We start from the raw sequence: 25,678 nt of genomic DNA, 5'->3' as shown, positions 1-25,678 counted from the left end.
GTTGTACATAGCAACACCTGGTACACTTGTATGGATCATAATTCAACAATGCCATAGTTGTACATAGCAACACCTGGTACACTTGTATGGATCATAATTCAACAATGACATAGTTGTACATAGCAACACCTGGTACACTTGTATGGATCATAATTCAACAATGCCATAGTTGTACATAGCAACACCTGGTACACTTGTATGGATCATAATTCAATAATGACATAGTTGTACATAGCAACACATGGTACACTTGTATGGATCATAATTCAACAATGCCATAGTTGTACATAGCAACACCTGGTACACTTGTATGGATAATAATTCAACAATGACATAGTTGTACATAGCAACACCTGGTACACTTGTATGGATCATGATTCAACAATGCCATAGTTGTACATAGCAACACCTGGTACACTTGTATGGATCATAATTCAATAATGACATAGTTGTACATAGCAACACATGGTACAATTGTATGGATCATAATTCAACAATGCCATGGTTGTACATAGCAACACCTGGTACACTTGTACGGATCATAATTCAATAATGCCATGGTTGTAAATAGCAACACCTGGTACACTTGTACGGATCATAATTCAATAATGACATAGTTGTACATAGCAACACCTGGTACACTTGTATGGATCATAATTCAATAATGCCATGGTTGTACATAGCAACACCTGGTACACTTGTACGGATCATAATTCAATAATGCCATGGTTGTAAATAGCAACACCTGGTACACTTGTACGGATCATAATTCAATAGTGCCATGGTTGTACATAGCAACACCTGGTACACTTGTATGGATCATAATTCAATAATTCCATGGTTGTACATAGCAACACCTGGTACACTTGTACGGATCATAATTCAATAATGACATAGTTGTACATAGCAACACCTGGTACACTTGTATGCATCATAATTCAACAATGCCATGGTTGTACATAGCAACACCTGCTACACTTGTATGGATCATAATTCAATAATGACATAGTTGTACATAGCAACACATGGTACACTTGTATGGATCATAATTCAATAATGACATAGTTGTACATAGCAACACCTGGTACACTTGTATGGATCATAATTCAACAATGCCATAGTTGTACATAGCAACACCTGGTACACTTGTATGGATCATAATTCAATAATGACATAGTTGTACATAGCAACACATGGTACAATTGTATGGATCATAATTCAACAATGCCATGGTTGTACATAGCAACACCTGGTACACTTGTATGGATCATAATTCAACAATGCCATAGTTGTACATAGCAACACCTGGTACACTTGTATGGATCATAATTCAATAATGACATAGTTGTACATAGCAACACATGGTACACTTGTATGGAGCATAATTCAATAGTGCCATAGTTGCAAATAGCAACACCTGGAACAATTGTATGGATCATAATTCAACAATGCCATGGTTGTACATAGCAACACCTGGTACACTTGTATGGATCATAATTCAATAATGACATAGTTGTACATAGCAACACATGGTACACTTGTACGGATCATAATTCAACAATGCCATAGTTGTACATAGCAACACCTGGTACACTTGTATGGATCATAATTCAATAATGACATAGTTGTACACAGCAACACATGCTACAATTGTATGGATCATAATTCAACAATGCCATGGTTGTACATAGCAACACCTGGTACACTTGTATGGATCATAATTCAATAATGACATAGTTGTACATAGCAATACATGGTACAATTGTATGGATCATAATTCAACAATGCCATGGTTGTACATAGCAACACCTGGTACACTTGTATGGATCATAATTCAATAATGACATAGTTGTACATAGCAACACATGCTACAATTGTATGGATCATAATTCAACAATGCCATGGTTGTACATAGCAACACCTGGTACACTTGTATGGATCATAATTCAATAATGACATAGTTGTACATAGCAACACATGGTACAATTGTATGGATCATAATTCAACAATGCCATGGTTGTACATAGCAACACCTGGTACACTTGTATGGATCATAATTCAATAGTGCCATAGTTGCAAATAGCAACACCTGGAACAATTGTATGGATCATAATTCAACAATGCCATGGTTGTACATAGCAACACCTGGTACACTTGTATGGATCATAATTCAATAGTGCCATAGTTGCAAATAGCAACACCTGGAACAATTGTATGGATCATAATTCAACAATGCCATGGTTGTACATAGCAACACCTGGTACACTTGTATGGATCATAATTCAATAATGACATAGTTGTACATAGCAACACATGGTACAATTGTATGGATCATAATTCAACAGTGACATAGTTGTACATAGCAACACCTGGTACACTTGTATGGATCATAATTCAATAGTGCCATAGTTGCAAATAGCAACACCTGGAACACTTGTATGGATCATAATTCAATAATGACATAGCTGTACATAGCAACACCTGGTACACTTGTATGGATCATAATTCAATAGTGCCATAGTTGCAAATAGCAACACCTGGAACAATTGTATGGATCATAATTCAACAATGCCATGGTTGTACATAGCAACACCTGGTACACTTGTATGGATCATAATTCAATAGTGCCATAGTTGCAAATAGCAACACCTGGAACAATTGTATGGATCATAATTCAACAGTGACATAGTTGTACATAGCAACACATGGTACACTTGTGTGGAGCATAATTCAATAATGACATAGTTGTACATAGCAACACATGGTACACTTGTATGGATCATAATTCAACAATGCCATAGTTGTACATAGCAACACCTGGTACACTTGTATGGATCATAATTCAATAATGACATAGTTGTACATAGCAACACCTGGTACACTTGTATGGATCATAATTCAACAATGCCATAGTTGTACATAGCAACACCTGGTACACTTGTATGGATCATAATTCAATAGTGCCATAGTTGCAAATAGCAACACCTGGAACAATTGTATGGATCATAATTCAACAATGCCATGGTTGTACATAGCAACACCTGGTACACTTGTATGGATCATAATTCAACAATGCCATAGTTGTACATAGCAACACCTGGTACACTTGTATGGATCATAATTCAACAATGCCATAGTTGTACATAGCAACACCTGGTACACTTGTATGGATCATAATTCAATAATGACATAGTTGTACATAGCAACACCTGGTACACTTGTGTGGATCATAATTCAACAATGCCATAGTTGTACATAGCAACACCTGGTACACTTGTATGGATCATAATTCAACAATGCCATAGTTGTACATAGCAACACCTGGTACGGATCATAATTCAATAATGACATAGTTGTACATAGCAACACCTGGAACACTTGTATGAATCATAATTCAACAAGCCATGCATGGCAAAGTCCCGGTTAGTTATCAAATTTAAGATATATAGTTTTGTTTATAGTGATATAGCTGGAATATAACCATGTCAGGAATATGATTTTTTAACATTAAAATTATTGACATTTGTATCTGATCGTCAAAAAAGTACGTGTTCATATTGAGAGATATTGCTCTGGAACAGCATTCAAAATCAGCCATTTTGAATACATGTTTATATATGATATGATGTATAATGAATATTTAAAATTTGAATATAATCAGTCAAAACAAGTTGGAGATATGGGTCTAGAAGCCCATTCATTAAAACAAAATGGCCACCAGACAACCATTTTGAATCCAATCTGAAAAATAAATGATGTGCACCAGGAACCTGTAATGATTAATATATGTACCAAGTTTGAACGAAATCCATCCATAAATGCTTGATATTTGATGATTTTTTAGCACAAAAATGGCCACCATTTGGCCATTTTGAATAGGATCGTCAAACCAATATATCTGTCTATCAATGACATGATGTATATTGAAAATTTAAAATTTGAACATAATCAGTGAAAGCAAGTCAGAGTTATGGCACGAGAACCACATTCATTAAAACAAAATGGCCGCCAGTCGGCCATTTTGAATCTTATCTGAAAAACAAAATTATTTGCATTAAGGTCCCATAATGTCTAATGTATATACCAAGTTTAAAACAAAATCCATCTGTAAACAGCCGAGAAATGCTTGATTTTGATTATTTTTAGCACAAAAATGGCCGCCATTCGGCCATCTTGAATCAGATCGTGAAACAAATTGATGTGCATATGTATAATATCATGTATGATGGATGTATGTGCGAAGGTTTATTGTGATTGGTCCAGGAAGTTCTAAGATACAGGTCCAGACAGACGCATGCACACACGCACGCACGGACACACGGAGGTCAAAACATAAGTCCCCGTTTTTGGACTGCGTTCAAAGGGGACTAATAATGACAACAAAGTTGAAACTAATATTTTAAATACAATGTGAATTTATTATTTAAGAGAGATGAAAGTCACGTTACATAAGCAGTATTATATTAGACAGTGTGGAATATAGTATAGAATTTAAACATGGAGTAAATGCTTGTGTGTCTCTATTTTTCTTTTGGTATATCACTATTATTGGTGTTTTCTGTATGTACTTTTTCAGTGAACGATGGTAAATCAATATCATACATCACACGTACTGCATCTCCTGTAACGTTGATTAGACACTGGCACTGATAAAATACAAACGAAAGAAGTCATTGTCAAGACATAGTCCCATTAAACTTAATTGGTCTAGGCATCTATGAGATATGGCTCTATGGAACTGTATTCAAATAATATAGCTGGAATATAAACATGTCAGGAATATGATTATGATGATTGTTTAACATTTAAATGATTGACATTTGTATCTGATCGTCAAACAAGTATTGAGAGATATTGCTCTGGAACAGCATTGATTAAAACAAAATCAGCCATTTTGAATACATGTTTATATATGATATGATGTATAATGAATGTATAAAATTTGAACAAGTCAGTCAAAGCATGTCAGAGATATGGCTATAGAAGCCCATTCATTAAAAGAAAATGGCCACTAGTCAGCCATTCTGAATCCGATCTAAAAAATAAAACAACGAGCATCAGGAACCTGTAATGTCTAAAGTATGTACAAAGTTTGAACAAAATCCATCCATAAATGCCAGAAATGATAGATATTTGATGATTTTTTAGCACAAAAATGGCCACCATTCGGCCATTTTTATTAGGATCGTCAAACCAATATATCTATATATCTATGACATGATGTATAATGAATATTTCAAATTTGAACATAATCAGTCACAGCAAGTCAGAGATACGGCACTAGAACCACATTTATTAAAACAAAATGGCCACCAGTCGGCCATTTTGAATCTTATCTGAAAAACAAAATGATGTGCATCAAGGTCCTATAATGTCCAACGTATATACTAAGTTTGAACAAAATCCATCTGTAAACAGTCGAGAAATGCTTGATTTTGATGATTTTTAGAACAAAAATGGCCGCCATTCAGCCAACTTGAATCAGATCATAAAACAAATTGATGTGCATATGTATAATATCATGTATGATGTATGTGTGAAGTTTTATTGTGATTGGTCAAGGCACGCACGGACGCACGGACTCACAGAGGTCAAAACATAAGACTGCGTTCGAACGGGGACTAATAAAGATGTTGACCACCAGTTAGCCATTTTGGATTTGATGATGAAAAAATTGCATGTGAATGGTGATGATGAAAATGTGTGATTTTGATTTTTGTTTGGCATTCTGTCATCTTGAATCGGAATATGTCAGATATAATGTTTGGTGTATGTGTGAAGTTTGAACCAAGCATGTGAGAAATACAGATGGACACTGACTGGCGGGATGTTCAACTCTTATTTGGTCACTTTTGGTAAATTATAAAAATTTTGACTTTTTCTTAAAAACTACTATCCCATTTTTTTTGACAGATACCTTGCAAGATTTGTTACAATTACATTAAGATATCAGCAGTATTTTGTTGTCACAGCATTTACTCTACAAACTGTCATATATAGTTTGTTAACAAAAATGAACAAGTGACCTAACAAAGATGCATACTAATCATTTTGACAGGATGTACATACAGACCTAAATTTTCATCAGATTCACCTTCAGTTATGTATATGTAATTTTTTGAAACAAAAACAATAATAATGACTACATTAATAAGACAACACTATGCATAAATAACAATGGCAACTAGTCCTGCAAACTTAGGCAGAGGGTTCTGAACCCGCCTATTCAAATAGTTCATACCCACCATAGACTCCGGTCAGTCAAAATGACTATTTTGAACTGTAGGCATTTATCAGTGATTCTGCCAATGACGAAGAGATAAATCTAGGTCAGGAAAAGCCCCATGACCCCACGATTTTTTTCCCCTTATGTCACGAACCATGTGACTGAGGTAATGTGGCAACGCCACCTCACCTTGACCTTCACTCTCCGCACCGAGGACTAGACCAATGCTACGGAAAGTGTGGGGTTGTTGGGGGGGACTCTGAGTCTATGGTGGGTATGAACTATGTGAATAGATGGGTTCCGAAAACCCTCTGCCTAAATTCGCTATGTTCAATTACCCACCACAGACTCCGGTCAGTCTAAATGACTATTTTGAACTGTAGGCAGAGTCAGACGCCGATAGGTGGCAGGTTTTTAAAGCAAACAGAAAATGGTGAAAGTCTTTTTTTTCCCAGTCTGGGATGATAACCTCTACAACTACCACTCATCACCTAGCTGAGACCACAAAAGAGGGTGGTGTCTTACCTTGCCTGTGCTGTCCCTGGAGCAAAAAGCCAAAAATGCTGCTACGGTGACAGGGTTCAGTGTGCCTGAGAAAGCTAGACCCCAACCCAATTCAGGGGTAGTATGCTTTCCAAGTAAAGACCGAAACAGTTCTGCATGAGGACATAGGCCGAAAAGCAAGACCTGGAAACTTTCAAGGAGTGCTGATGGTAGAGAAATCTGTCTAAAAAGAAGCTGAGACCGACTTATTGCCTATGCGCAGGGACCCTTGTGGTCGTTCTGACCCGCTACGACGGGATCCAACCTAACAAGGCCCTCCTCAATAAATTAGGTATCTCTTAGATAGTAGTTGATAAAGACGTTTGCATTCTCCAGAAGCCTGCCCTCAGTATACATTGTATGTTCGAGGGGGCGCCTGGCACTAGCGCCAGTGAGTTAGCAATTGCACGGCCCTCATGTGCTCGTACTTGGTGTCTCTGCAAGCTCTGTGTCGAGGAAGTTAAAGTATTATAGACCTCTAATACAGTTGCAGTAATCCACCTGGCGATGGAAGTCGAGGAGGCCAGCCTATCCTGCCTGCCGGGGTCGTAACACAAAAACATGTGCTTGGTACCCGTCTCAAATCCCTAGTACGTTTTTGTAGCAACTCAGTGCAGAGAAGCAATTCCTCCTGATCCTCCGGGCCGAAAATATTTGATAGCCGGGGGATGACGATCGTCTGAGGATCACGTCCTGGGATTTGGTTCTTGGCGAGAAACCCAATTGGTGTCTTTAGCACAACTTGATTGTCCATAAGGGTGGCCGACTCGTTTAAGAAGGACAATGCCCCCAGTTCTGACCAACGCCTACCTGAGACGAGGGTAGTAGGAAGACTGTTTTCCACGTCAAAGATTTGAGTGGTGCTGATCAGAGAGGTTCAAAGGGCAGTCTGCTTAGAGAGAACACAACCGACAAATCCAAGTTGGGTGGTTCCCTTGTTCAGGGTCTCGGCCTCTGATTATGGAAAGCAGTAAACAGTCTCCTAATAATAGGACAATCGGCTAGTCTTGTTCCCAAAACGTTCTCAATGGAGGGGGACAAGGCCGACCTGTAGCCAACGAGCGCTGCTTAGGACAAACCCACTTTGTCAAACAAGTGAACGAAGGAGTCTGCTACCTGGCCAATAGAGGGATGGCATGGATCGATCTCCCTTTCGCTACACCAATCAGTGTATGCTCGCAGCCTAGAATTGTAGGCAGTGTTGGTGGGATCCCTGTTCGCCCTGGCCAGGATGTTGGCAGCCCGCTCAGACAAGACTTTCCTCGGTATGAGTACACTGACAGCCTCTATGCGTGTAAAAGATACACCGCTGGGCTCATTGGTAGTGCACCGTCCAGTTGGGACAGCAGGTCTGGTATGTCTGGAAGCACTACTGGTGTTTTGACTAGTATTTCCAACAGAAGTGGAAACTAGGCCTCAAGGGTAAATTCCTGAGTCTGGTACCACACGACGAAAGTAGGGGGAAGCGCAACATGTGCCCTGGCCTGAAAGCCCTGTCCCGAAATCGGAGGCTTGGTTGCCAACATTTCCCACTGGGCAAAATCGTTGAAATACGATTGTATACATAGATATACATTTTGCGTATATTCACGGTATATGTTCAGTATACGCAGATATGATTACGCATACAAATCGTGGAATATACGTACATATGCACTACGTATTTTGGCGGTTTCTTTCACCCAAGCCTGCTTTGGGTGGCACGCAGCGTATAAGTACGTATTTTACATGCATTCTTGTAGTACAATTAACGTTGTTTTACAAAGTCTGTATATTTACGCATACGTGGAGAATACTGTGCACATGGAGTTGTCCGGTTTTATTTGGGATCACCTGTGAGTAGCGATTGCGGCCGTCAGTACTTAAATAAATAATTACCGGAACTGTCGAATCGCACGGCATCAAGATTCGATCTAAAAACGTCTCCTGTGTTGCCAAATACATGTAATTGAGAAATGGCGGTGTACAGGTACAATTTAGAAACGATTGTTACTAATTTCTAAAAAAAGCAAGTCATTGAAAATGACACAGTCCCTGTTAAATTTTTTAAAGTTCTCTTTGTGCTCGTCATATTAAAGTGGAGGGGTTGTCACGAGCTATCCTTGAAGCTTGAGTTCCAAGTGGCGTATATACAACAGATTGCTTATTTACATCAAAACACGTGTTCCGTGTAGTAGTAATATGTAATATGGCCAAAAATAAAAACAGCCGTTATTAGGCCATCTTTGATCTGATTATGAAACACACTGATAAGTATGATGTATGTGCCAAATACGAATGAAAATGATACATAAATTGTGGAAATATAATAGTAGTAAGGCCAAAAAGTCAGATGGCTGTCAATCGGCCATCCTTGACCAGATTTTGAAACAAATTGTCATGGACATGCATCCTAACATGTATAAAAAGTACATGTATGTGCCAAATTTGAATGAAAACTGACAGAGCACGTCCAAGATACCACATAAAAAAAAACAAGATGCCTGCCAGTCGACTATCTTTGATCCAATTGCGAAATAAATTGCCATGAACATGTATCATAACATGTTTGAATGACAACTGACAAAGCATGTCCAAAATATAACATTTTTAAAAAACAAGATGGCTGCCAGTCGGCCATCTTTGATCTAATTGTGAAATATATTGTCATGGACATGTATCCTAACATGTACAATCTATGTACCAAGTTTGAATGAAAACTGACGAAGCATGTCCAAAATACAACATTTTCAAAAAACAAGATGGCTGCCAGTCGGCCATTTTGAATCGAATCTCTAAACCACTGCATGTGCATATGTCCCACATAAATTACTAGGCACATGCAAAGAATGAACGGAATCGGTCCAAGGGATTCTGAGATATGACTCTGGATAGATGCATACCCGTTAATATTGGCTGATCGGTTCCGGCACGAATGGCATTTTGGTAAAAATAGCCACTAAGTCCATACCAAGAATATAAATTGAATTCTCACAGAGACACATGTAACAAAATTGATCGAATTTGCCGTCATCGTCATTTCTAGGGATTGTTTGATCATGGAGTTTCATTTCTATTCCATTTACCACTGTACGCTGCGTTATTTTCAGAGTACGATCTATATCACAACAGGCAATGCTAAACATAGAAATTTCATTTCAAACTATTGATATTTCTGGCTAGTACTCTTTGCAGAGACGTTTCAGATTTGCAAACACAATTCTCATTTTCTTCGTTGAACCATAGACAGTCTATGGTTGAACCTGCTATGTGGTACTTGGAGTGTCTCACAATTCTTTGTGCGAAGTTTTGCGGGCGTCCGTAGAACACTGTTCAAAATATTGAGGCCGCAATACACTGGTTGGACGTTATCATTATGGGCTGAGTTGGAACCGTCGTTTTGATAGTCACTAACAAATCAAAATGAAACACTATGTTTAGTACGTACAGAATAGTAAAATAACAAATATCTGTATTACTGGTGGAAATAAAATAATAATCTAACGTGATAAAACTGTGAAATGACGAATTTCGCAATCGCATATTTCACACCCCTACTAACAAAATGCTATACGCTAACGTGACTTTTAACCACTGAAGTGACAAGCCCTTTTGAAATCAATTACGTAATTGTTACATTAATCCAGGAACAAGATGTCCCATTTCCATCATAGTTGTAGATTAACTGACGTTCAGGCTGACCTCAATACCCATCTCATCTTCACCAAGTAAATGTTTATTTTGAAGTTTTCATAGATCTCACCCACATCAAGCACCTCGGATCACCAAAATATGTGATGTTTAGTTACATCAGTAATCATTTGCGCAATGAAGTCATGGCTACATCAAAACAGACAGAAGAAAGCATGCTATTATAGAAACCGAAACCAAGTCACCACAAGAAAATAATATCAACTCTTTTAGAAGTTCTGAAAATTAGTGTGCCCAGATTGACCCTGCAGTATTTGTAAGTTGTGTAGCTTATCTGGCTGCGCATAGAAAAGTCATTGTTCAATTTTCCACACTTAGTTCATACAGAGAGCTGTAAATTACAGCTCCCTGGTTCATACCATTTCATTGTAACTATTATAACTGGTATTCAGTGGATCTATTTTGATTATAGCCTGTAAATTGCTATATACGCAATCTTATTTTATGTGTCAGAAAAAACGTAAGTATGTGAAAGTCAAATATTGACACCGATCTAAATAATTTACCTCTTCCCCCAAATTACTAGTAATTCAAGTTGGCCTCGTGATGCCATATGATGCCCGTTGTTCCATGCTTTTGTCTGATCCTTCATTGTTTTCAACTTTTCAAAACTCAAACTAACAAAGGGTTCAGGCTATTCAGCAATTAACCGATACAGGGTAGTGTAAAGTGGGCGTTAGACTTGCATACAGTCTCTTCTTTTATTTTTTTATTAAATAAAATATGGTAGTGTATAAATGGCGAAAGTGGTAACCAACTTTCGCGGTAACCCGGCTCTCGCTGATTACACGCTCCCACTACCAACGAAGGAGCTACAACGCGATCCTCGAAACGTTCCCTGAACCAATCACAAACAAGAACAGACAATGAATTTTTGGATCAACACCTCTGTTTCCCCCACGCTGACTAACTTTCACCCACACTAACGAAAAAATCTTTTGTCTTCTACTGACTTTCTGTTTTTGTCTTTGTCTTTGAGAATGATATTTTATTTTTATTGAAAAAAACACCAAAAACATAAACAAAAGACTGTGAGCAAGTGTAAGAGGATGTAGTCATATGGCACTAATACTTCATACAAACTTGCATTTTAACAACAGTTTTATGTGCATAATATTTGGGGCAAATCACGGGGTATGACCATTGCAGTTAATTCTTTTTCACGCTATCTTATCTATATTTTTTTTATTTTTCTTGAATGTGTCAACATTTGTTCCAGCTTTTTATTCTTGGTGATTGGCTTGCGTTTTCTTCTCAACAAATGTTCCACCCCTATAATTTTAAATATAATATTTGGAAATATACAGAAAAACTTAAAAATACATTAGTTATTACTACAATAGTTAGCACGTTTTGATTTCGAGTAGGGGGTAGGTTTGAATCTCATTGCCCACTGTTGATTCGGTAATACAATGTATATTAAGTAAAAACTGTTCAGGTCACCAAACATTATAATACAACACCTTTTCCTATTCAAATTTGCTTGACAAATCTCAATTAAACTGTTACATATTCTATTTTAGGTACTGTTACCAGAAAATGACAGAGAAAGACGAGAGTGTTTTTATACAGCTTGGAAAAAACAAATAAAGAACCAAGGAGGAGATGAGTAAGTGTTAATTTATAGTTTTTATAATTTTGAATTCGTTTTATTCAAGCTTGTTAAAATAGCAGTAATAATAAATATAGTGTTAGTTATAAATAACATTTCTATCATTGCAGCTGACGGAATGTCGGGAAAAGAAGTTAAAGAGGAAGAACAAGAGATGTGGGAGATGGTGACGAAAGTTGTGGACATTATGATGTCAGATGAGGAAGACGGCGAAGAAGATCGGAAAGGAATGTTTATTGTGAGGTCTCCGACATTCAGGTCATGGCACTGAACGACTTGATTTTGGATTAAGACAACCGAGTGGCAAGGAGGCAACCGATCCGCATGCTCCAGAAATAAGTACATGTAGGACCACCATGTACCTGTCAAACCCCACGTGATTGCCCTAAGTTTTGATGACCAGCGTGATTTTTTTCTGATTCCTGCCCAAACCCAAACCCTTTCAATATTTTTAGCTTATAACTGGAATTTTATTTCTTTTGTTTCATTGAATTTATAAATTACTTGACTTTAAATGCATTAATTGTTGAATTTCGTTATTTCTGTTAAAGAAGTCCACTAAATTTAAACCACTTGAAATGAACTTATTTTTCACCTTCAATTAAATTGGAATTAAAACCCCATATGATTTATTTCTGTATGTCGAGGAAGATTTGTGTACTTGTAAGTGTGTGTATTGTTATTACAAATAATTACTAAATCACTTGAATCACAAATGTATGTCTTTTATTCCCACCTTTGCAATTACCCAAAAACAACTCCTCAATATTAATTAACACGAAATTGCATTAGTTGCAATGTGTTATCGTTGACCGTAGATCTACTGTAAACGTTATTTCCGATTATGAACTGTTCACGTTGCCCTGATCGTACTTGTGTTGAACATCGAGTGGCCAAATATTTCATTGTGAATCACCTCCCGCATTTGATTTCCTGTGGTATGCAATCTAGTCTGAAGTCACAGAAGAACAGTCACTTGTAACTTGCAGATAAAGAAGGGTTAATGTCTCGTTGCTGGTCCTGATCACTGGGATACATGTATATGACTGTAACAGGAGCTTGTGATATTGCTAGGTTGTTGTATTGTGTTTATAAGTACATGTGTTGCATGTTTATTTATAAACAAAATACTAGGACTTAGAAAAATTACGAGCATGTGCGGTGCCCCAGAACCAAATTACTACGTGACTGATTAACCGGAAATAAAGCATGACATATAATATGTGACCTGCATGCAAATGTTCTTGAAAAATCAGCCAATAGCGATTTAAATAAGCCGAGTATATGCAAAATATACGTAGATCTACGCCGATGTTAATGAAGTGCACTGTGGTTTATTTCCGTGAACGTATACGTGGATCTGCATCAGTATTAATTCTGTGCAGTGGTTTATCACGTGTCTGTATATACTACGTTTACGTAGGAATACATTAGGCAGCATTGTTCTGCATTACGTGTACGTTAATGTGCGCACTGTATACTTCCGGTCTCCGTAAATATACTGCTGTGTATATTTACGTATCAGTATGTTCCGAATGTGTGAATATAAGTTGCGTATTCCCCGGACAGACGTTGAATGTATGTGTGCCGACTAACACATATCTTCGAATATTGGGAATATACGCGTGCGAATACGCTAATGTACCAGCCGTATATCAACGATTTTGCCCAGTGCCCGTTGGCATTCAGTGCCCAAGGTTTCAGAGGAAACCCGGTGCAACTAGCTTGAGCCTCACCCTCACCTAAATCAGCAGGAAAGTCGCGGCTGGAAACAGGGGGTTCCCCGGAAGAGACATGTTTTGAATGAGAGCAATGCTTTTTGTGTTTCTTCCTTCTTGCCGACCGTGGGGCAGCAGTGGGGAAAGCTCGCTTCGACTGCATCTGATCTACTCGGCCTGCCAGGACACAATTTTCCCCGACAGTCCTTCGCCAAAGTCCTCATGTCAGAGGTTAACCTAGCGATGTGCGAGGGCGGCGGCGAGTGTCTGGTGCTGTCATTATATCAATCCATTTCTAAATACATAGGTGAAGCATAAAAATAAACATGACATGCATGAGGGAAGCGAAATACAATTGAAAAAGGTTAAATTGTGTCACCGGGTATTTTCTTTGTTGTGAAAAATTATACACACAGAGAGAGAAATCGACACAGGGGTAAAAATTAATAAGAAAAACTTATCCTACTAGCTACAGTGTCGGCTACCACTGGCCACGGTAGCAACCCAAGCCAGAAAACCGGACAGGAAAAGGTAGGCTTTCCAGGCAGAGTCGCTAGACTTCATCCTCGTCGGTGCGGAGATAAAGAAGAGTGAAGGTCAAGGTGAGGTGGTTACATTACCTCGGTCATGTGGTTGAATCTTAGGGTCTTGGAGCTTCCCCTGACCTAGATTTTATCTCCCCGTCATAATTTGGCAGAATCGCTGATTAATGCCTACAGTTCAAAATAGTCATTTTGACTGACTGGAGTCTATGGTGGATAATTGAACTAGTGAATTACTCCATTTACCTAGACTTGCACTAATAGCTGAAGATGAAGACAGTTTTCTACCACATATATATATATAGAATAGTCAAAATAGTTCAAAACAGTTAAAGGGTACCTGATTTTTGTGTGGGTTATCCATCAATACACATTCGATCATATCATAAGCTACTATCGCATTACCACCCAATGCTAAGACATGTGACCTGACCATGGCTTGAACTTCTGAAACGAAACTGTGCATGAAACCACTAACACCACCAACCTGAAAAGGAGAAAATGTTGCTGCTATTACAAAAAAACAAAGCAGCGAGTTAAAGCTGTCTGACCCATGTTAGATTTGACAGATGATTGAAGGGTTCAAGACTATGAAGTCTTTGATTCCATTTTGTTATTGTTGACATTTTTTTTCTTCTTCTGCTGTTTATTTCGTCAAGCCAATTGAAAACACATGCACAACAGTTCGATCTGAAAATTCAATCATGATAGGCCTTAACTAATGCACCTGACTTTCAGAATTTTGATTACTTTGATTTTCACTATCTATGTAATCACAAATAAAAAGTATATCACATCATGTGACCTTTTGCACTTATAATTAATATTCAAAAAAATGCTTCTTTAGATTCAGTACACTGAAATTTGGTATGTAGTATTTATTCACTGAGTAGATTAAAGTTTCATGCTGGATTTGAGAAAATCTTACTTCTGGGGATCAAAGCAAGGGCTTTTTAGTTTTTATAGCATCACAGATATATTTTCTACCAATATCACAAATAAAAAGTTATAGAAAATGACACAACTTTATGCACTATTATAATTAATTTCATCCAAAAAATGCATTAAATAGTTTTAATCCTATTAGTCTGCAATCTGGCATGCATCACACATATAAATTATACATTACAGTTTTAAAATTTGGTGGCGATTCATCACATGGCTTGGCGAAAATACCAGACTCGTATATAGGGAATTGGGGCTCAGCAATGTGAAACTTTTCTTGATTAGTAATGGACGGAAATAACATGAATGAATAACATCAAGTGCAAAATCACAATTTGTCCAATGTGGGATTCAAACTAATTCCAAGATCAATTCTACATAATACATTTCATGCGACTTCGTTATTGTGCATATGAATGAAGTGATTTACATAAACTATTAGCTGGTCATGTAACCTCATTGAAGGGCGGTAGTCGTCACACTGTGCATGTGCATCATTGTGTTGAAAAACACTGATTTTCCCACAATCCAATGCACTCTTCTAATCAAAATCACAAGTATGAGGTTTGACCAGGGCCTGAGTTGCACTAATTACTACGCTTACATGGCACGACAACTACCACCTTTTATTTATACTAGAATCCAATGAAATTTGATATGTAGTATGCATATACACATACATCAACTTTTGAAAATTTGGTTCTTGGTGGTTAGCTATTATATTACATAGATGATTTTTTGAAACGAATACCTTACCTCTCTGACTGATGTACTTTCTCTAATATAATAAAGGTTAATATTGCCAAGATATTTATCAAATGTAGCACCTGGTACAAAGCACAGCGGAGTAATCTCAACTGCAGGGCGGTATACACGCTCTTTCTGTAACTAAATATGGAGCGATTACACTTTTTGGTATCCTCATAACAACTTCATATTAGTATGCAAAAAAAGCTCTCGTCTATCCATTGTGGTTAGGCCATTCTTCAACAGTTACTGTAACCAGTAAGCATGTAACTATGGCAATGTATACATTTTCACCAATATATAGCAAATTTGATCAAAATCCGTTCTGAAATGTTTATGATTATGCTTACACAGTCTAAAAATTACACAATATGTTAATTAACTATTTAATATGCATAGTTATGGCTCTAACACTAATCATGTCTGCATAATACTCCAAGACATTATCCCTATGTACCAAGTTTGATCAAAATTAATCAATATTTGTGAGTTAGCTTACACAAATTGAAAGGAGATAATCAATATGCAAATTAGCTACTTAATATGCATGGGGCATGGCCCCAAAACAAATCATGTCTCTGACCATTTCCTCTGCTTAAAATGTCACAACATATTCTATAACTTTGTCATACAGTGAATGAGTCATGTTGCATAGTGATATAATAGACTTATTACATCCTTATTTCTCTCTGCCAAGGAGGTTATGATTTCAATAGCATTGCTTGGTTAGTCTGTTAGCAGAATAACCTAACAGTCAAAATAGCTTCAAAAACAAGTTTATAATATTCTCTGTATGATGAAATATTAAATATTTGCCATGGTTAATAGTATTCTTGTCATATAACTACCATGAAAAACTGTTTGGTTAGTTGTCATAACAACCATTATTATCCTATTACAGAGGTCCCCCCAAGGTACATTTACTTACAAAATAAGTATCAAAGTAATTGAGTTGGTAGTTTTCAAATCAAAAATAGCATTAGTTAGCAAAAATGACAGAAATAATCACTAACATAGAGAATTATCGGTATCTCCACAAAATAAACAAATCTGACAATTTCCAAATGGTTACCATGGAAACAACAATTTTGGGAATTGTTTTTTATTTATAACTCAAAAAATCAGATTTTCAGGAGCAGTTGTCCTTGATACAAGGATCAATCTGTTAAATATTGATGGTGATATGGATATGATTGCCATGGGAACAATTGAGAAACATGGCTCCGAGTCAATTAAATTTCATTGCAACCCCAAAACAACTACACAGATGGTTTGATTTTGTGTCAAAATTAAACTGAATCAGTGACAATGTGTATTAGAAAAAGATAGGATGCTTGTGACCATTAATTGGTAATTATGAAAATAATCTCAAACCAAACAGAGATGCAAAAAGGTACATTCTAAAAATGGACACATGAAAACATCTACCATTCAAATATCTAGCACATATTTAAGAAATACCATGGTATATATTTTAGAAAAACAAACTTACTTTATATTGAATCCTTTTTTCTAATCTTGGAAGTTTACGAACTGAAAAATAATTTTAAAATGTCATATTTTAGGATCAGCAACAGCAATTCACAAAATATTTCTGTCAAATTTGTGTACAAATGTACAAGCAGATATACATGTAGGCCTGTTTAAAGTGTAAATAATAGCTTAGATAATAAGGAGAAAAGGCACATGAGAATAACAGTTGATGAAAAGACATATTAAATTTGTGAATCATTGAAAATTGTTACCTTTAGATTTGCCGGTTACTTGCATGGGGTTGCTAGCACAGTGCTCAGATATCTCCTCCATTGCAAACTGCAACTCTGATTCATCAGCCACTGAAAACAAAATTCCCTGCCTGTTACAATATACTGTACATCAAATACACGACACATGGAAATCTGTAATTCCAAAAGGAAAGCTAAAAAAAAACTTCAACAAATATAATTGAACTAATTATTTTTTCAATCAGCACACACACCAATAACACTCAGTGTCACCAAGTAATTCACAGCTATATTTATATTTATCTTTTTATGCTTATTTTCCTGCAATCCTGGTTTAGACACAAAGTTTAGCATTGTGGTTATAATGTGAAACATTAATTGTAAAACATTGACCGAGTCCAAAAGATTTAAATGAGCTCTACCATTTGCAGATATATCTACTGAGACAACAGACTGAGAATTCTCATTTCAATAGGTTACATGATGATTGAAGTATCTACTGAGACAACAAACTGAGAATTCTCATTTCAACAGGTTATCTGATGGTTGAAGTATCTACTGAGACAACAGACTGAGAATTCTTGTTTCAATAGGTTACCTTATGGTTGAAGTATTTACTGAGACAACAGACTAAGAATTCTCATTTCAATAGGTTACCTGATGGTTGAAGTATCTACTGAGACAACAAACTGAGAATTCTCGTTTCAATAGGTTACCTGATGGTTGAAGTATCTACTGAGACAACAAACTGAGAATTCTCATTTCAATAGGTTACATGATGATTGAAGTATCTACTGAGACAACAAACTGAGAATTCTCATTTCAACAGGTTATCTGATGGTTGAAGTATCTACTGAGACAACAGACTGAGAATTCTTGTTTCAATAGGTTACCTTATGGTTGAAGTATTTACTGAGACAACAGACTAAGAATTCTCATTTCAATAGGTTACCTGATGGTTGAAGTATCTACTGAGACAACAAACTGAGAATTCTCGTTTCAATAGGTTACCTGATGGTTGAAGTATCTCCTGATGGTTGAAGTATCTACTGAGACAACAGACTGAGAATTCTTGTTTCAACTGGTTACCTTATGGTTGAAGTATCTACTGAGACAACAGACTATGAATTCTTGTTTCAACTGGTTACCTTATGGTTGAAATATCTACTGAGACAACAGACTAAGAATTCTCATTTCAATAGGTTACCTTATGGTTGAAGTATCTACTGAGACAACAGACTAAGAATTCTTGTTTCAACTGGTTACCTTATGGTTGAAGTATCTACTGAGACAACAGACTAAGAATTCTCATTTCAACAGGTTACCTGATGGTTGAAGTATCTACTGAGACAACAGACTAAGAATTCTCATTTCAATAGGTTACCTTATGGTTGAAGTATCTACTGAGACAACAGATTGAGAATTCTCATTTCAACTGGTTACCTTATGGTTGAAGTATCTCCTGAGACAACAGACTGAGAATTCTCATTTCAACAGGTTACCTTATGGTTGAAGTATCTACTGAGACAACAGACAGAGAATTCTCGTTTCAACAGGTTACCTGATGGTTGAAGTATCTACTGAGACAACAGACTAAGAATTCTCATTTCAATAGGTTACCTTATGGTTAAGTATTTACTGAGACAACAGACTAAGAATTCTCATTTCAACTGGTTACCTTATGGTTGAAGTATCTCCTGAGACAACAGACTGAGAATTCTTGTTTCAACTGGTTACCTTATTGTTGAAGTATCTACTGAGACAACAGACTGAGAATTCTTGTTTCAACTGGTTACCTTATTGTTGAAGTATCTCCTGAGACAACAGACTGAGAATTCTCGTTTCAACAGGTTACCTGATGATTGAAGTATCTACTGAGACAACAGACTGAGAATTCTCATTTCAATAGGTTACCTTATGGTTGAAGTATCTACTGAGACAACAGACTAAGAATTCTTGTTTCAACTGGTTACCTTAAGGTTGAAATATCTACTGAGACAACAGACTAAGAATTCTCATTTCAATAGGTTACCTTATGGTTGAAGTATCTACTGAGACAACAGACTAAGAATTCTTGTTTCAACTGGTTACCTTATGGTTGAAGTATCTACTGAGACAACAGACTGAGAATTCTCGTTTCAACAGGTTACCTGATGGTTGAAGTATCTACTGAGACAACAGACTAAGAATTCTCATTTCAATAGGTTACCTTATGGTTGAAGTATTTACTGAGACAACAGACTAAGAATTCTTGTTTCAACTGGTTACCTTATGGTTGAAGTATCTACTGAGACAACAGACTAAGAATTCTCGTTTCAACAGGTTACCTGATGGTTGAAGTATCTACTGAGACAACAGACTGAGAATTCTCATTTCAATAGGTTACCTTATGGTTGAAGTATCTACTGAGACAACAGACTAAGAATTCTTGTTTCAACTGGTTACCTTATGGTTGAAATATCTACTGAGACAACAGACTAAGAATTCTCATTTCAATAGGTTACCTTATGGTTGAAGTATCTACTGAGACAACAGACTAAGAATTCTTGTTTCAACTGGTTACCTTATGGTTGAAGTATCTACTGAGACAACAGACTGAGAATTCTCGTTTCAACAGGTTACCTGATGGTTGAAGTATCTACTGAGACAACAGACTAAGAATTCTCATTTCAATAGGTTACCTTATGGTTGAAGTATTTACTGAGACAACAGACTAAGAATTCTCATTTCAACTGGTTACCTTATGGTTGAAGTATCTCCTGAGACAACAGACTGAGAATTCTTGTTTCAACTGGTTACCTTATTGTTGAAGTATCTACTGAGACAACAGACTGAGAATTCTTGTTTCAACTGGTTACCTTATGGTTGAAGTATCTACTGAGACAACAGACTGAGAATTCTCGTTTCAACAGGTTACCTGATGGTTGAAGTATCTACTGAGACAACAGACTAAGAATTCTCATTTCAATAGGTTACCTTATGGTTGAAGTATTTACTGAGACAACAGACTAAGAATTCTCATTTCAATAGGTTACCTGATGGTTGAAGTATCTACTGAGACAACAAACTGAGAATTCTCGTTTCAATAGGTTACCTGATGGTTGAAGTATCTCCTGATGGTTGAAGTATCTACTGAGACAACAGACTGAGAATTCTTGTTTCAACTGGTTACCTTATGGTTGAAGTATCTACTGAGACAACAGACTATGAATTCTTGTTTCAACTGGTTACCTTATGGTTGAAATATCTACTGAGACAACAGACTAAGAATTCTCATTTCAATAGGTTACCTTATGGTTGAAGTATCTACTGAGACAACAGACTAAGAATTCTTGTTTCAACTGGTTACCTTATGGTTGAAGTATCTACTGAGACAACAGACTAAGAATTCTCATTTCAACAGGTTACCTGATGGTTGAAGTATCTACTGAGACAACAGACTAAGAATTCTCATTTCAATAGGTTACCTTATGGTTGAAGTATCTACTGAGACAACAGATTGAGAATTCTCATTTCAACTGGTTACCTTATGGTTGAAGTATCTCCTGAGACAACAGACTGAGAATTCTCATTTCAACAGGTTACCTTATGGTTGAAGTATCTACTGAGACAACAGACAGAGAATTCTCGTTTCAACAGGTTACCTGATGGTTGAAGTATCTACTGAGACAACAGACTAAGAATTCTCATTTCAATAGGTTACCTTATGGTTAAGTATTTACTGAGACAACAGACTAAGAATTCTCATTTCAACTGGTTACCTTATGGTTGAAGTATCTCCTGAGACAACAGACTGAGAATTCTTGTTTCAACTGGTTACCTTATTGTTGAAGTATCTACTGAGACAACAGACTGAGAATTCTTGTTTCAACTGGTTACCTTATTGTTGAAGTATCTCCTGAGACAACAGACTGAGAATTCTCGTTTCAACAGGTTACCTGATGATTGAAGTATCTACTGAGACAACAGACTGAGAATTCTCATTTCAATAGGTTACCTTATGGTTGAAGTATCTACTGAGACAACAGACTAAGAATTCTTGTTTCAACTGGTTACCTTAAGGTTGAAATATCTACTGAGACAACAGACTAAGAATTCTCATTTCAATAGGTTACCTTATGGTTGAAGTATCTACTGAGACAACAGACTAAGAATTCTTGTTTCAACTGGTTACCTTATGGTTGAAGTATCTACTGAGACAACAGACTGAGAATTCTCGTTTCAACAGGTTACCTGATGGTTGAAGTATCTACTGAGACAACAGACTAAGAATTCTCATTTCAATAGGTTACCTTATGGTTGAAGTATTTACTGAGACAACAGACTAAGAATTCTTGTTTCAACTGGTTACCTTATGGTTGAAGTATCTACTGAGACAACAGACTAAGAATTCTCGTTTCAACAGGTTACCTGATGGTTGAAGTATCTACTGAGACAACAGACTGAGAATTCTCATTTCAATAGGTTACCTTATGGTTGAAGTATCTACTGAGACAACAGACTAAGAATTCTTGTTTCAACTGGTTACCTTATGGTTGAAATATCTACTGAGACAACAGACTAAGAATTCTCATTTCAATAGGTTACCTTATGGTTGAAGTATCTACTGAGACAACAGACTAAGAATTCTTGTTTCAACTGGTTACCTTATGGTTGAAGTATCTACTGAGACAACAGACTGAGAATTCTCGTTTCAACAGGTTACCTGATGGTTGAAGTATCTACTGAGACAACAGACTAAGAATTCTCATTTCAATAGGTTACCTTATGGTTGAAGTATTTACTGAGACAACAGACTAAGAATTCTCATTTCAACTGGTTACCTTATGGTTGAAGTATCTCCTGAGACAACAGACTGAGAATTCTTGTTTCAACTGGTTACCTTATTGTTGAAGTATCTACTGAGACAACAGACTGAGAATTCTTGTTTCAACTGGTTACCTTATGGTTGAAATATCTACTGAGACAACAGACTAAGAATTCTCATTTCAATAGGTTACCTTATGGTTGAAGTATCTACTGAGACAACAGACTAAGAATTCTTGTTTCAACTGGTTACCTTATGGTTGAAGTATCTACTGAGACAACAGACTGAGAATTCTCGTTTCAACAGGTTACCTGACGGTTGAAGTATCTACTGAGACAACAGACTAAGAATTCTCATTTCAATAGGTTACCTTATGGTTGAAGTATTTACTGAGACAACAGACTAAGAATTCTTGTTTCAACTGGTTACCTTATGGTTGAAGTATCTACTGAGACAACAGACTCAGAATTCTCATTTCAACAGGTTACCTGATGGTTGAAGTATCTACTGAGACAACAGACTAAGAATTCTCATTTCAACAGGTTACCTTATGGTTGAAGTATCTACTGAGACAACAGACTGAGAATTTTCGTTTCAACTGGTTACCTTATGGTTGAAGTATTTACTGAGACAACAGACTAAGAATTCTCATTTCAACAGGTTACCTGATGGTTGAAGTATCTACTGAGACAACAGACTAAGAATTCTCATTTCAACAGGTTACCTGATGGTTGAAGTATCTACTGAGACAACAGACTAAGAATTCTCATTTCAACAGGTTACCTGATGGTTGAAGTATCTACTGAGACAACAGACTGAGAATTTTCGTTTCAACTGGTTACCTTATGGTTGAAGTATTTACTGAGACAACAGACTAAGAATTCTCATTTCAACAGGTTACCTGATGGTTGAAGTATCTACTGAGACAACAGACTGAGAATTCTCATTTCAACTGGTTACCTTATGGTTGAAGTATCTACTGAGACAACAGACTAAGAATTCTCATTTCAACTGGTTACCTTATGGTTGAAGTATCTACTGAGACAACAGACTGAGAATTCTCATTTCAACTGGTTACCTTATGGTTGAAGTATTTACTGAGACAACAGACTAAGAATTCTCATTTCAACAGGTTACCTGATGGTTGAAGTATCTACTGAGACAACAGACTAAGAATTCTCATTTCAACAGGTTACCTTATGGTTGAAGTATTTACTGAGACAACAGACTAAGAATTTTCATTTCAACAGGTTACCTTATGGTTGAAGTATCTACTGAGACAACAGACTGAGAATTCTCATTTCAACTGGTTACCTTATGGTTGAAGTATTTACTGAGACAACAGACTAAGAATTCTCATTTCAACAGGTTACCTGATGGTTGAAGTATCTACTGAGACAACAGACTGAGAATTCTCGTTTCAACTGGTTACCTTATGGTTGAAGTATCTACTGAGACAACAGACTGAGAATTCTCATTTCAACTGGTTACCTTATGGTTGAAGTATTTACTGAGACAACAGACTAAGAATTCTCATTTCAACAGGTTACCTTATGGTTGAAGTATCTACTGAGACAACAGACTGAGAATTCTCATTTCAACTGGTTACCTTATGGTTGAAGTATTTACTGAGACAACAGACTAAGAATTCTCATTTCAACAGGTTACCTGATGGTTGAAGTATCTACTGAGACAACAGACTGAGAATTCTCGTTTCAACAGGTTACCTGATGGTTGAAGTATTTACTGAGACAACAGACTGAGAATTCTCGTTTCAACTGGTTACCTTATGGTTGAAGTACTGTGGAATACTTTATTTTTTGCTGGGATAAATTTTCGCTGAAAACGCTTTGTTGGCGTTTTGTATGGAATTTATTTTCATTGATTTTTGATGAGTTTATGTGAAATATAGGGAAAAAAGTATATTCACTGGATTTTATTTTCACGGAATAAAAAGTAGGCATGTAACAAAGTAAGCTTGTAACATATGGTAAGCATGTAACATGGTTAGCATGTAACATAAAGTAAGCATGTAACACAAGGTAGCATGTAACATAAAGTAAGCATGTAACATAAGGTAAGCATGTAACAAAGTAAGCATGTTACATAAAGTAGGCATGTAACAAAGTAAGCATGTAACATAAAGTAAGCTTGTAACATAAAGTAAGCATGTAACATACGGTACACATTAGCTACATTATGTAAGTTACCCATGTGAAGATGTACATGTAAGCATGAAACGTAAAATAAGCATGAAATATAAGGTTATCATGTAACAAGCCATGCATGGCACAGTCCCCGTTAGTTATCAAATATAAGATATATAGTTTTGTTTATAGTAATATAGCTGGAATATAACCATGTCAGGAATATGATTTTTTAACATTAAAATTATTGACATTTGTATCTGATCATCAAAAAAGTATGTGTTCATATTGAAAGACATTGCTCTGGAACAGCATTCAAAATCAGCCATTTTGAATACATGTTTATATATGATATGATGTATAATGAATATTTAAAATTTGAATATAATCAGTCAAAACAAGTTGGAGATATGGGTCTAGAAGCCCATTCATTAAAACAAAATGGCCACCAGACAGCCATTTTGAATCCAATCTGAAAAATAAATGATGTGCACCAGGAACCTGTAATGATTAATATATGTACCAAGTTTGAACGAAATCCATCCATAAATGCTTGATATTTGATGATTTTTTAGCACAAAAATGGCCACCATTTGGCCATTTTGAATAGGATCGTCAAACCAATATACATGTATCTGTCTATCTATGACATGATGTATTTAAAATTCGAACATAATCAGTGAAAGCAAGTCAGAGATATGGCACGAGAACCACATTCATTAAATCAAAATGGCCACCAGTCGGCCATTTTTAATCTTATCTGAAAAACAAAATTATTTGCATCAAGGTCCTATAATGTCTAATGTATATACCAAGTTTGAACAAAACCCATCTGTAAACAGCCGAGAAATGCTTGATTTTTAGGATTTTTTAGCACAAAAATGGCCGCTATTCTGCCATCTTGAATCGGATCGTAAAACAAAATGATGTGCATTAAGGTTCTACAATGTCCAATGTATATACCAAGTTTGAACAAA

The 25,678-nt window shown here is 36.4% G+C and overlaps 1 protein-coding gene and 1 long non-coding RNA gene across 3 annotated transcripts in view; one reads left to right on the top strand and one right to left on the bottom strand.

Moving 5' to 3' along the window:
• Nucleotides 1-4,397: 4,397 nt before the first annotated feature.
• LOC102803856 (C2 domain-containing protein 5-like) overlaps nt 4,398-25,678 on the bottom strand; it is a 94,006-nt gene continuing 72,725 nt past the window's right edge. For both annotated transcript variants that reach the window (XM_085493246.1, XM_085493247.1), the window contains exons 26-30: nt 17,769-17,858; nt 17,516-17,556; nt 16,033-16,164; nt 14,672-14,818; nt 4,398-4,646 (exon numbers count right to left, since the gene is read on the bottom strand). In XM_085493246.1, coding sequence (XP_085349372.1) covers nt 4,521-4,646; nt 14,672-14,818; nt 16,033-16,164; nt 17,516-17,556; nt 17,769-17,858 — 536 coding nt within the window. In that variant the 3' untranslated portion in view covers nt 4,398-4,520. The remainder of the gene's footprint in view (nt 4,647-14,671; nt 14,819-16,032; nt 16,165-17,515; nt 17,557-17,768; nt 17,859-25,678) is intronic.
• Nucleotides 11,893-12,222, top strand: LOC146731495 (uncharacterized). Its single transcript, XR_014927030.1, has 2 exons — nt 11,893-12,068; nt 12,182-12,222. It is a non-coding gene; the product is annotated as an uncharacterized LOC146731495 (long non-coding RNA).

The sequence above is a fragment of the Saccoglossus kowalevskii genome, chromosome 18 (assembly GCF_978046115.1).
Source record: "Saccoglossus kowalevskii chromosome 18, keSacKowa6.1, whole genome shotgun sequence".
NCBI lineage: Eukaryota > Metazoa > Hemichordata > Enteropneusta > Harrimaniidae > Saccoglossus > Saccoglossus kowalevskii.
This window is presented reverse-complemented; position numbering and strand designations above follow the sequence as displayed.